The 13,922-nt window shown below is 37.1% G+C and overlaps 1 protein-coding gene across 2 annotated transcripts; it reads right to left on the reverse strand.

Annotated features, from left to right (window-relative positions):
• Positions 1-483: 483 nt before the first annotated feature.
• Positions 484-5,377, reverse strand: LOC147517979 (kinesin-like protein KIN-14S). Of its 2 annotated transcripts, XM_086590011.1 has the most exons (11): positions 5,240-5,377; positions 5,118-5,156; positions 4,995-5,045; positions 4,651-4,914; positions 3,316-3,595; positions 3,056-3,217; positions 2,506-2,721; positions 2,366-2,403; positions 1,957-2,120; positions 1,735-1,848; positions 484-1,662 (listed from the first exon to the last, which is right to left on the reverse strand). In XM_086590011.1, exons 1-11 carry the CDS (start codon positions 5,244-5,246, stop codon positions 712-714), a joined length of 2,286 nt encoding a protein of 761 aa, XP_086446137.1. In that variant the 5' UTR covers positions 5,247-5,377; the 3' UTR covers positions 484-711. The 2 variants fall into 2 exon arrangements, with proteins under 2 accessions (XP_086446137.1, XP_086446138.1); XM_086590012.1 differs by lacking the exon at positions 4,995-5,045.
• Between the last annotated feature and the right edge of the window lie 8,545 nt (positions 5,378-13,922).

Genomic DNA, 13,922 nt, shown 5'->3' on the forward strand with positions numbered 1-13,922 from the left:
ACGTATATTTTTGCTCTAACGGTCATATTTTTTTTTTTATATTAAACGTATTCAACGGCTACTTCACAAATAAGACTTTTGTTTCTATTTTGGGGGGATTTTGTATTTAAATGTGTGATTAGTTTTAATTTCACCGTAGATATATTGTTGTTAGTCAATCGGGTAGGACAAAATATTTTTCCAGGCAAATGGGTTTTAGAAGTTCTTATTCCCTTTTGACATCTCTGGTCGTTAGATTGCAAGATTCTCGTGGCTGGAAACTTAAACGATTTTAAGTGTCAAATATATGTCCCCGTAATTTCGTAGCCAAAGTACAACTTAAGTATATGCATACTATAGTTGCGCTTCTTGTTCCTCTATTTCGAGAATCTGAACTGAGAAGATTCAACTCATTCAGTTTCTCCTAGATTATCCAAAACACACATGCCGGAATGTAGATAAATTAGCTCCCAAAGCATTGGACCTGTGAAGCATCAAAATCAATTTCAACAACCATCAAGAAATGCATTGAAACTATTGATAAACCTGTTGAATGTGCTTACTGCAGTTACTTTCAGGTACATACTATGCAGTTAGAATGTAGCAAAAGACTTCCGAAACTGCATTACATACTGCGGTTAGAATTTACCAAAAGAGCTTTACATGTTTAAGACAATAAATTACATGAGTGGGGGGTTAATGTGTAAACCATTTCGAAACTTAAAACAATTTTCAGCAATCTGAGGTTCTGGAAGGCAACAATGACTTCCTATCATTCTTTTGACTTCTTTGCTTGAGAGGGCTCCACACGAAATGTTTCCTGTGCAATGCAACCACTGTGGGATGCTTTGGTTTCCATGAGCCAACTTGCACTGATGGACTGCCTAAGTACTTGCTTCTGCCGGTGACAGGAGTAACCTCTCCCTCTGGTGTCGACTTCAATACCGGCATTGGTGAGAATAGCTTTGATAACCTTCTTGACTCCCTCGCAAATGATAATCGACCCCTTACACTACCAGTATCAGTCTGAAATTTAAAGGTGTTCTGTGGTGTCATTGTAGAGAATAACTGCGACCCTCGACGCTCAGTAGAAAGAGAAACCCGTCTTTTGGGCTGCGGTATCAAGGTCCGGACATTCGAATAATCAACTGGTTTCACTGTGGATAGCATGTGCGAGTTTGGGCAAAAGGTAGCAATTGAGACCCGTCTTTGGGGCTGGGGAATCCAGGTCCGAATAGTCGAATAATCAGCTGGTTTCGTTGTAGATAACATTTGTGAGTCTGGGTGAAGGGTAGCAATTGAGACCTGCCTTCCGGGCTGATGAAACTGAGTTAAAGCTTGAGGAGGCCGCCCTGCAATTGAGACTCGCCTTGGTCGCATCAGAGTTTTGGTGTTAATTGTTCTCACTGTCCCAGAAATATTCTCTTTTTCATCTGTTGAGGTATGATTGGCAGTGCCTGTTTTACAGGGGATCTTGGGCATTGAAGGAAGGTTAGTGAGGCCTCTCAATGGAGGCCTCGACTTGGAGGGTCCAACTGGCGGCTTTTTCTGTGTCCAGACTTTCTGATTTTGGTATGAAAATGCGAATGAAGAAGATGGTTTAGCTGAAGCAGCAGCAACTCTATTTTCCTGTTGGAGTCTGGCTTTCCTCTCTTCTGCCAATTGACTCTCGAGATCCCGTGTCTGTCAAATGTGCAAGAACAGAAATTTAAACTTTTGAGTTAGATCACAAATAAAAAACAACGTAATCTTTACCTTCTCTTGAAGACTTCTGCAGAGTTGTTCACGGGCAGAAAACCTCAGCTGCAATGATAGCAAGCTGTTCTGTAATTTCATTATTTCCTTCTCATTCTGCCTTTGCTTCTCAGCCTGTTCAGAATGAAAGAAAGGGACGAATTTATACAACCATCAAGTATAAGTACCTTCAATATGAACTGCCCTTTTGATATTGTTAGTGTAGCGATGTGAGAAGCATACCATCTGCTTGTACTTGAACAACTCCTGAGGATCTGCTTGTTTATGTAAAGGTCCATGCTCAACCCCTCGAACTCGACTTGCAAAGTTCAGTGAACAGAGGGTCTCTACTGAGTCCGCAGAACTTGGGCTGATTTGAACAAACATAACGGTCTTGCAATTTCCCCCTGTATTTCACAAAGCAGTTTTAGAAAAGATATTCTCAAGGAGAACCTCAACTGATGTTAGACTTTATACACTTGACTGACAAAAAATACAGCTAGAAAATATACTTTATTGAAATATTGAAAGTAATATTGTGAGTTTCGAATTGAATGTATTTTCTGCAAAATGTTTACCAGAATTAAAGCACGCCCTAGCATATTAAAACTGTCAAATAGAAACTAAACATCAAATAAAAACAAAAATTTACCTAGTGAGCTCTGCAGCAAATGGGTGAGCTTAGAGTTCCTGGTGAAGATGAAAAAAAAACAGTTTAAGTATAGACATCACACACACACACACACACACAGAGAGAGAGAGACAGACAGAGAGAGAGGGAGGGAGAGAGACCTGTAAGGTATGTGGGTCATCTTCGATGCAAGAGAAGATATAACATCACCTAGTGCTGAAAGAGACTTGTTAATAAATTGAGACTCTTTAAGCCTTTCACCCTCAACTTCAGTTCTCCCAACACGCTCACTTCCCGCCAAGTCTACTAGCCATAAATGACTCCTGGTCTTCTGCCCATTCACCAGATTCTCCCCCTTAACAGTCACTCGTAACAAGCTGCATCCAGAAGATAATGTTCTCTCAGTGTCTATGTCATTCACCTGGACAGCTTTAAGCCTTTTGGTTTGACTATGAAACGCCTACAACTCTTCCTATAATCGCAAGTTCCACTTTCTCATTGGAAAAACAAGAAATCACAAAAGTCATATTATTAATATTTTTTTTTTGCTTTTTGAGATCCACTGAGAAAAGTCATTAACATAAAATGAAAACAGCAAGAGTACAATTTAGCAGACTAATACTCTTTCTGGTGAAGATAGACTAACAGAAAGATAAACAGATGAATAATAAACCAACAAAAATTGAAAAAGAGAAAACAAATACTATTTACCAATGAGAGCGGCTGCTTAGCTCATTAATATTGGTTGATCCAACAGCTCTGTTTTGGCTTCCAATCTTGAGCTGCTTCCACACCTCATCTACACTGTGAACACAAGCTTCTTCCAGGCCCGGAACTTCCAGCGTTCCATCTGCTGCTTGTTTGATCTCCAACCTCCACAACACAACCCGACATACCTAAGTACTCAAATTCATACCTAATCTATCTAATAGCCATCTATTTCTTTAATTGAAAGCAAAAAGAACACTTACTTTTTTACACCATGGTTAGAATCTTCTACCAAAAGATCCCTTATCTTTTCATTATAAACTTCCAACATACTTACAGACAACTCATATTTCATAGTACAACTTCGCTCCTCCGATATTCGAAACAGTTCCTCTAACGTTCTATAGTTAACTCCTCTGCTCTCCGGAGTTCCTTCCATTGTGAAAGTCTTACCTGTCCCTGTCTGCCCATAGGCAAAGATACAGACATTGAACCCATCCAAGACAGAAGTCACGACGGGTGATGTCTGAGCAAAGACAGCCTCTGCAGGCATTCCAAAAATAAGAAATCAGTACAGAGACAACACATAAATAATTAAGGAAAAATGTAGCAAAGATTTGACAACATTAAGCTCCTTCTAGATATTAAAGTTTATTTACACAAAACATCTGAGAAATCCTTTAAAGATTAAAATTTCAGAAATAGAGGAACCTGCATGCATGTTCACCATGCAAGCCCCAAGATCCTCCTAGAAAATGAGTTTACATTTTTCAGATAAAAGTGCCTCATTGGGCATTTAAAGCCTGGCATCACAATGTGTAAAATCGTGGACCCACCTCACTTGTTCCCTTAATCCCTTTTAGACTAAAATGCAAGTGACTACATATCTCAACAGATTGCCTTTACACTTTAAAAACCAGCATGCATTCTACCATATTAGCCACATCCCTAATTATAACTACCCAAGTGTTTCCAGGTGGGTCTAAGGGCCTAGGCACATAAATGGATCTTTGATCCTTTTTCTAAAGCAGGAAACTCACTTCAAAAACACAAAGCAACCATCACATATGTCCACCATGTCAATCCTAATAAAAAACTGTACACATATAGAGACTTCAATAATGTTGCCAGAGCTGACATGCTGGTCTGGGAAGGGAGTTTTCTACACTGTTTTGGTTGTGATTCCATAGTTCAGGTGTGCTACCCACTGTAGATCCATGCTCAAGATGAAACAATCTCCACCAACTAAAGTAACATGAAGATCATTGTTAGGGGGTCATATCCATCTTTATTTTTTGCTTTTTGTCAACTCAAAAGTAATGTTTTAAGCGTGCTTAGTATAAATCAATAGTTTGCAGAGAAAAATTTGGAGCATTGGGAAATGTACACTGCAAGTATATATATATTCTAACTCCAAAGTGAACAACTGTTTGTTTGTTAGTGAAAGCAAGGTTCATGTTTACAGTTTACAACATAAAAAGGTTTAATCATAAAACCTTCATAACACGAAACATTTATTATTCGCAAGGTTCATGTTCACAACGTAAAGAAGTACAATCACAAACACTTGAAACTAAATTTGACAACATTAAAATTACCTTGATCATCCTGAGGTCCGAACACATGATCGAACTTAAACAGCTTCCTAGAAGAATCACCACATAAAATCTGTAGTTCATTATCTTTAAACGAATTAAATTCCACGACAGACGAACAACCACTTGAAACTTCACCCTGATTCAATGGCCTACATCTGCAGAAAACCCTTATATTTCCTTTAAGCTCAATCACTTGATTAAAAAGTCTCTTTCGCTCTAAACACTCGTCGACATATTTCTTCTTCAATGTTTCATGTTCAGTACCTACATTTTCACCCATTCATCGAAAATCAACACAAGTAAAGTAACCAACAACAATGCAATAAGTAAATGTAGATTATTACCTAGTACCCAAACATCGTTCTTCTCTAAACTAGTATTTTCTCGCATTTCATCTGAAATATGAATAACGAAATTAACGAGTTGGGGTTTCTTGAAATTGAATAAAAATGAGAGAAAATACATACCTTTGATCTTAGGTTCATCTTTATTATCCAATTGAGTTTCTGAAATAAAAGTAAATGACAAAAGTTAATAAAAAAGAATTAAAAAAAAATAAAAAATCAAGAAGAAGAAAAAATGTTGTTACCATTCATAGCGTAAGATGTCACGGTTATTGTCAGAGACTTTTCTTGATAGAGAGCGTTTGTTTGAGAATTTGAATACAAAGTGTTTTAGATATGGAAAAACGGCTATCATGTTTTTACTTTTTACAAACCAACACTTAACTATTTTGTAGGCTGTTAATTAAGTGTCCACGTGACAAATTTGTCTGGAGACCCATTAGAATCCATTAAAAAAAGCCCATTTTGTGATCCAATCAATATGCACTTCAAATTGTTTGATATTTGATCATGGGTCCTGTATTGGGCGCCACTACAATTAGATTGGGCAGCCTCCAGCCCAAAACCAAACAACAAAGCCCAAACAAAAACTCAGTATACCCTTTCCCCCACCAAATCGCGAAACTGGAAAACATATTCTAACCGGTCATCTCTCTAGCCCAAAACCCTTTCGACGTTTGCCAAAATTATCGCCCTAACAAAAAAAAACCCAAAATCAACAATCGCGAAATTGAAACAATCCAATTGAACCCTTCGACGATCCAATTGAAACAATCCAGCGAAATTGAACCCTTCGAGGTGGCCATTGAAGCTTTTGCAAGTTGGGAGACAATCTAATTCAGTTTCAGTGAAGTATTCTCTCTGCGAGTTCTTCAATTGCTCTGCGAGTTCTTCAATTGCTCTAAAATTCAGGTTGGTTCTTCTTAATTTTCAAGCTTGATTTATATACATTGCACTCTGGGATAGAAAATATATATTATGTTTAGATAATATATATTCATTAGACATTCATTGTTGTAGTATGATTGTAAGATGGGGGTTATATAATGTGATGTGTTTTGGATTAGGACTATATAAGATATTGAGTGGAGTGTTAAGACCTGAACATGGTAATGAGACTGATACAGCTATTCAAGTGTTGAAGGCGTTAACGCCTTCCATTCTTTTGTTGAAATCACAAGTTAGGACGTGTGCATTAAGGTTTGTAAGGGAACAGATGATTTCCTTATGGTAAATATTTTTAATATTTATCTGAAGTTGATGTCTCAATGGTGAATGTTTGAAAGGGCTTGGGAAGATTTATGACTGGACTGATTCCCAATCATCAAAATTGTTCAATAGTTGAGGTATAGGACAGGCTCGGGGGTTGGTATAAGAAAATCTCAATGACTGTTCTTTGCAAAATAGATGTATGTATCTCTTTCATGGTTTTTCCTTACATCACAAGTCCTTCTAAAGAGCGTATTGTTTAAGTCGCCTTTCTCGAATGAGATTTTATTCTAAAGGATGCAAGTATCTGCTTCAGTTGTTTTCCTTCACACTGTCGTACCAAAACAGAGTTTACTGCTGTCTCCAATCTCAAATGAGAGCATAGTAATAGCCTGTTTAATATGGTTGTTAGGCATACTTGTAAATGGTTGTTAGGCATTTAATTTATGTTTGAATTTTGGGGGCAGCATGTTGCCCACCCTAAAACCACACCTTTTGTAGTTTCTTTTTCTTTTAATGCAATTTAAACTTACTGTGCAATAAAAAAAATAAACAAAAGGAAATGGAAGAAAATTCTTGTTGAATATGATACATACCTGTATTTGTGTCTTCATGTTAGGAAATGAGGAGTTATACTCTCATATTTGTGTGACTGTGTGCAAATTGACTTTCAAACTACTTTTAGAGTGCGAGAAGTTCTTACATTATAAGACTGAAACACATTCTCATCATTCTCTTTGTAATTTAGATACTGATCCCCAACTACAACATATGATTCAACTAATGAAAGTAATGGTTTGAAACCTTGGTACTAGGTTGGGATACAGCAATCGTCTAGGACGGTAAAATAAAAAGTTCAATATTGTTTATTATGTTTTATTGGAAATTCAATTGGAAACTGAGGGAGCTAAATATAGAATAAATATTATGAAAGTAGGTGTTTAGAATATTAAATATGGTGCTTAAAATACAACTTAAGATATAAACATCGAAGACGGACAATACCTGATGTCATATAATACATTAGGGACAGAACAAACATCATTTAAATGGTTGGTATTACGTTATTCTAGGCTGGTTTGTACAAACAGTTTCACGAAATCCTCTAGGATTTCATCGCTAACTGTCTTTCGGTTAGATTTGTATCAGTCCTTTTTATGCTATGCTAGTCTAGTAGTCTTGAGGTGTAGGACTGGGCATCCCTTATTACATGAGTTCCATCGTTGATAACTCGATATTATGTGCTTCTTGTAACCAACAAATGAGTTAATGTGGACTCGTGGAGTATCCAAACAGCGGTTCTGAGGCCTGAGCATTACTCACATTTTGGGAGGAAATTCAAAGTTCCAAACGATTTAGTCAACTGCTCTCCAAAATACTTTTTTGCCAATTTTACATTAGTTTAGGATAAGATTTGGATCATTAAATCTTCTATTACTAGATTCAGGATTAGATGTGGTATGTACACTCCAGTGGTGGTTTCCATGATCCCACTATCCTTTCTAGATGGATGAAAGTTTAGGTTGATCAAAGAAGATGCTCTGAACACTTTTAACTATGGTCTCATATTTAGACCATTTCAGCTTAAGCACCACGTTAATATGCATGTACCATTTATCAAACCTTCGATGGGGGTATAACTATGTTAGCGGTTCCTTGTGAACTATTTAACAAGGATGATTTTTTGGATTTTTATGGAGGACACCGCTTCAAACACTTATAGACACTCTTTAATAGGATTTGCTTATCACGTATATGTCGGTCAATGTGTCGGACATATCATACCCATGTCAGATGCTGAAATAGGTGTCCACGCCGTTGTTTCACTGCATGTTAGGCGCCATTGTTTCATACAGAAACAGTCTTGTATATATATATACATTTTCACTGTCGTGTAAAAGTTAGATTATTGGGCGCCACTAAAATTAGATTGGGCACCCTCCAGCCCAAACAACAAAGCCCAGTACACCCCCACCAAATCGCAAACCGAGAAAACATATTCGTTCGGTCATCTCTCTCGCACAAAACCCTTCGACAAATCGCGAAACCCTAACCAAAAAAATCCAAAATCAAGCAAATTGAAGCAATCCAATCCATAAACAAAGCATTGTGAGTTGCTGGGCCTGTTGATCCTCAAGTTCTTCAACTTGTCTGTCTTCAATCAGCTTCAAGTAAGTTAATTTATGATCAAATGTAGAAAATTGTTTTGTAATTCGATAATAGTTACATCAGTAATTCGATAATTGTTTTGGTGTCTTTGTAATCCGTGCGTGCTTTAGCTCATAACAGTAATTCGATAAACTGTTAACCTCATAAAGCTATCAGTGCGTGCTTTAGCTCCAATTAGATTCTGTTTTAGCTATCAGGGTTTGTTTGATTATGTTTTAGCTCTAATTAGAGTTTCTAGACTACTTGTTTAGTTGAACATTATTTTTGAAATCTGTATTATCAGAACTTAGTCGGTGTGAATCACTTTTGGCAATGATACCGGCATTACTAAACATGATATCAACTGTACCATACTTGGACTTGGTAAAAATAACGGCATCCTTAACTTCATTTTCTTTAGTTACGTCGTAATGTATGTAGGAAATGGTTTCATCTCGACCGAGTTCTTTGCAAAGTAATTGGCCAAGAACATCTTGATTGTCGGCAATGACTACCTTAGCACCATACTGAGTGTACAATCTTGTCGTGCTCTCACCAATTTCACTTGCACCACCAGTTATGAGTGCCACCTTACCTTCTAACCTGAAAAACAAAGAAACATAGTCATATACTTGAAAATTGTTTTCCAATAATGAGAAAGTTGGGTGATCAAATTTATGCATTAATTACCTTTTGAAGACGGGGGTTACTAAAGAAGCACCCTTCATCCTAGATAGAACTGGAAATGCAAAACATTTTGTTTTTGTCTTTATGGACTTGTGGGGAAAAAATTGTTTTAGATTTAAGATAAGTAAGTAGGGACATGGGATTTGGTCATTTGGCTAGTAGACAAAAGTTTAGGTCATGTTTTCTGATTTGTGATTAGTGATAAGAATAGTTTTTCATCGGTGAACTTCAAAGTTAAAAAAAAGAACTATGTGCTTTAGTGCCCGTAGTTTTTTTAGGTGGGTTGGGAAGGAAAACTATTGAGTGTTATTGTACAGGATGGGACTGTTTATAGGTTTAATATTCGAGGGGAAGTCTTAGAAGGAAGTGTTACAATGGGTAAAGAGTGTTTTGAACAAAATGTAGTGGAATGTGTGTTTTGGAGTAATGGTGTTGTTTGAGTAAGTGAGAGTAATCAGTTGTTTTGTATACCTGATTTTAAGAACCCTCAGGCTTGTAAACTAGTTGATCCTGGTTTGGAGGAGTTTCCGTTATGTATGGCGGTATGGCGGTTATGGAACTGCTGTATACTATGTCGAGAATGTGGAGGTTTTGATTGGTGTTGGTGATTATGTTTTGGTTGTTGATGAGGAGAGTGTTCAGCAGGTTGGCGCTGGTGTTGGGCCTTTGCAGAAAATGGTTATTACTCAGAATGGGAAGTTGATTGCGTGTTTTACATGATGGGAGACTTCTTGTTATCTTTTCGGATTTTTCCAAGATCTTGTTTGAGTACAATTGTGATGTAAGTGTTTATTGTTTCTTGATAGTGATTTATGTTTATAGTCGTTATAGTAGTTGGCATTTCCACTTTGATGAAATGCTATCTGTTTATCCTTACAAAAATTGATGCTACCATTTTGATAAAATGGTAATCTTTGAATGTGGTTGTTTCGACAGTAAACTGCTTCAACACAATGAGAGCATGGTAAAGAATACACTAAGAAACAGAGGAATTTGATATTGGGGGAAATAAAACTGAACCAAATAATGGCTGCCTACGTACCCAAGATCTATTATCTAGGAATCAAGTTTCCACGTAGTTCTTTATGAAAAATAATGTGATATTTATATAGGTAGAGTAGAGAGTCCTTGTAGCTCAAGTAATCTTGTTGCTTGAGTAATTGTGATAGAATATAACTGTCGGTGATAATTATCTTTTTGATAAGAAATGAATCGGACATAAATCAATGTACATTAGTGGCAAGCCATGTGGCATGTGTGGTTCAGCCTTTTAACCGACATGAAGTTAATTCGAGTTAATGGGCATGTATCATTGATCCATGATATTGCGAATTGGGCTTTAGCCCGGTGATTAAATGAATAAAATAGAGACCCTACTAATGAAGTTTGCCACGCGTATGTGGGTCGAACATCATCCCTCTTTGTCATGCGAACAAAGTTCACATGGCAAAGAAGAGAAGAAAAATCAAGGAAAACTTGGAATAAGAAAAGAGTAAGCGGAATGTATAACAAAGTGTCGTGTGAACGTAAACGATAGGAAAATGGACAATCAGAAAAAATTCGTGAATTATCGAAAATGAAAAAATGTCAAATTAACGTTATCACGGGGCCTGACGTGGATTAAATAAAAGATGGCCGAAAATGCACAGAGAAAATAAAAGATGCACATAAATAAAATTTCAAAAGAAATTGAGTGCCGAACACTGTACCGAATGCATTACGTAACAATGTGAAAATGATTTTGACGACGCGTACCACCGGAATAGCGATATTAGGATTAGACCGATGAAATTATACGTAGGGGCAATATAGTAATAATAGTAATAAAATGAGGTTAAACATGAATCGGACTCAAAGTGTTCGGATGAGATAAGAATATGGAGTAGATAAGAATTGAGAGTAGAGATGAAGTTGGAGTTGGAGAAGAATTCCACCAGCAATGGAAAACTTACTCAGAAACCTTATATAATTACTGATGCAGCTCCCGTATATCCCAATTCATGAAAAACAGTGATTCTCATCAAATAGAACGTTGCCAAGACTCCAACACAGCTGTGTCAAATTTTGTGTTCTTTCTGCGAGTCGATAAACAGGTACGTCGCTCTCGCTCTCATCTTTGTTCACGAGGGTTCGTAAACACAGCACCAAACAGCACCACGTCCGTACCAGAAGTGCTCAACTTTGAGCTTGAACGAATGTGAGAAAAAGCCTACGAATATCTATCCTCTTTGCACGAGACCTCACCTTGGGTTCCGACGTTGGTGGTAAGCAACTTTGGCGCGGTATGCTGCTGTCGTGTTTTTTTTTTGTGTTTTTTTGCGTTTTGTAATTTGATTTTATGCATGGTCTTGAACTGCTGAATGGTGTCCTTAGGAATTTCTCTACATGAAACATGTGGATAGGACAAAAAGGAAAACTGTTGGTGTTCGGAGCGAAGTCCTTCATGAGCGGCTGTGGTGAAGGCGATGATGGCGCCTTTATTCGAACTGATTCCAACAAAACACGATACCGTGCACTGCCAGTAAAGGAGGGGCACCATACCTCGCTTCTTTAATATGGCCTAGTGAACCCGGTTTTTGTGCTTTCTGACCCGATTTTTTTTAGGTAGAAACGACCGTATTAAACAGGTGAAAGATAATCGAGAAGAAGAAAACTTGATGACGATCGTAGATTTGGTGAGGTGGAAAAAAGGTGACAAATACAACGAACACACGACGCCACGACGATGGTCACTTAAAGAACTACGGAAAATATTAGCACTCGAGAGATTTGAGATGGACGAAGTGTATGAATTTGAAACGAAAGTCGAAGAACATGAAGTAGTAATGACTTACTCACAATTAAGTTGCGGGAATGCAATTCAGTTAAACAAAGAAATTGCGCAATTATTGAGTTATTTTGGGCTACCGAAGAAGACGGAGAAAAGTTCGGAGAATATGACAAAGCGGTGTCAAAAAACTTCGACAGCATAAAACAGGTATGTCAGTATTTTTTTTTCCAGTTAGTTTCAAATTTTGGTTAAGTCTAAAAGACTAACGAAAAGATTTGTATTTTCATCGCAGGTTGAAACGGCGGAATTACAAACAAAAGATATTGATGAAAAGTTTCGAACGGAAAGATCACAATGCCGTAGAAAAAAATAATAATAATAAAGAAGCTGAATAAAGTTTTCGCTTAGAAAATTAACGTAATGCCAATTTTTGCCGCACGGAGAAACGACAGTTGTACAAGCCTCGGAAAGTTTCGCTCAGAAAGTTCGGTTTAATGCCTTAGAAAAAATAATGAAGCTGTCAAAAATTTACACTTGTTAAATTTCTCGTAGAAAGATCGACAGAATGTCTTAGAAAAAAAAATGATGCTGACGAAAATTTTTGCTCGGAAAATTTTTCGGAGAAAGATTGTCACAATGCTATAGAAAAAATAATGACGCTGACGAAAATTTTCGCTCGGAAAATTTTTCGGAGAAAGATCGGCACAATGCCTTAGAAAAAATAATGAAGCTGACGAAAATTTTAAACGGAAAATTTTTCAGAGAAAAAATCGCACAATGCCTTAGAAAAAATAATGAAGTCGACTAAAATTTTAAAAAAAATTTCTCAGAAAAGATCGGCATAATGCCTTAGAAAAATAATGAAGCTGACGAAAATTTTCGCTCGAAAAATTTCTCGTAGAAAGATCGGCACAATGCCTTAGAAAAAATAATGAATACGGAAGATAGTTAACCGAAAGTGCTAAGTGAAGCAAATGCAAATTTCGAAGAAGAAAATGAAGATTTAATCGAGCGACTGTAAGATAATTGACAGAGACAATCGAGTAGGTAATTGTGTGAATGTAATATCATAGAGCTAAAACTTCTTTTGATGAAAAATAAAAATAAAGATGGGTTTGTTATTGAATATTGTTGTTGTGTCAGATAACATACCCGGAAAAACTGACAATATTTTAGATTTATATAATTGAAATGAAATAGAATAGAGACGAGGCCGCCGCCAAGAAAAAAAACCCCAATCGTGCTTTAACTTTGCAAAAATAGGCTAAGCGAGCATAAAAGCGTTCAAACTTAGGCTGACGAAGCTAAACGTGATAACCTCGTCAGATTTTGTCAGAACGATAATAATGGACTAAGTGAGCGTAAAAGTGTTTAAACTTAAACTGACGAAAGCTAAACGTGGTAACTTTGCCAGATTTTGTTATAGTGATAGTAACGAACTAAGCGAGCGTAAAAACGTTCAAACTTAGACTGGTGAAGTTAAACGTAGTAATTTCGTCAGATTTTTTCGTAATGATAATAACGAACTAAGCGAGCGTAAAAATCGTTCAAACGTAGACTGACAAAGCTAAATGTGGTAACTTCGTCTGATTTTTTCGTAATGATAGTAATGAACTAAGCGAGCGTAAAAACATTCAAACTTAAACTGACGAAGCTAAATGTGGTAACTTCGTCAGATTTTTTTGTAATGAGAATAATGAACTAAGCGAGTGTAAAAACGTTCAAACTTAGACTGACGAAAAGATGATTGCAAAAGTGATGTGTCTTGACCCTTCGCTTCTCACGGCGGCGGACAGATAAGCCAATGAATCGGCATGACGTAAGTCATTTCGGGGTCTTTGAGTGATAGAGAGACTATCAAATTATCGAGCAAGACTATATATTAAACTAAGATAAGCCGCCATACGCTCATCTCTTGCTTCAAAAGACCCACCAAACTGATTGGCAACAAGGCGAGAATCCGTGTATAACTGGAGCTTTCGCGCCCCTAGTGTCAAAGCTGTTCTCAAGGCACAAATGAAAGCCTCATACTCGACTTCATTATTTGAAGCGGCGAAGCCAAGTCGCATAAATTTCCCAATCTTTTCTCCACCGGGTTTAACAAAAATGCATCC

The sequence above is a fragment of the Coptis chinensis genome, chromosome 2 (genome assembly GCF_015680905.1).
Source record: "Coptis chinensis isolate HL-2020 chromosome 2, ASM1568090v1, whole genome shotgun sequence".
Taxonomy (NCBI): domain Eukaryota; kingdom Viridiplantae; phylum Streptophyta; class Magnoliopsida; order Ranunculales; family Ranunculaceae; genus Coptis; species Coptis chinensis.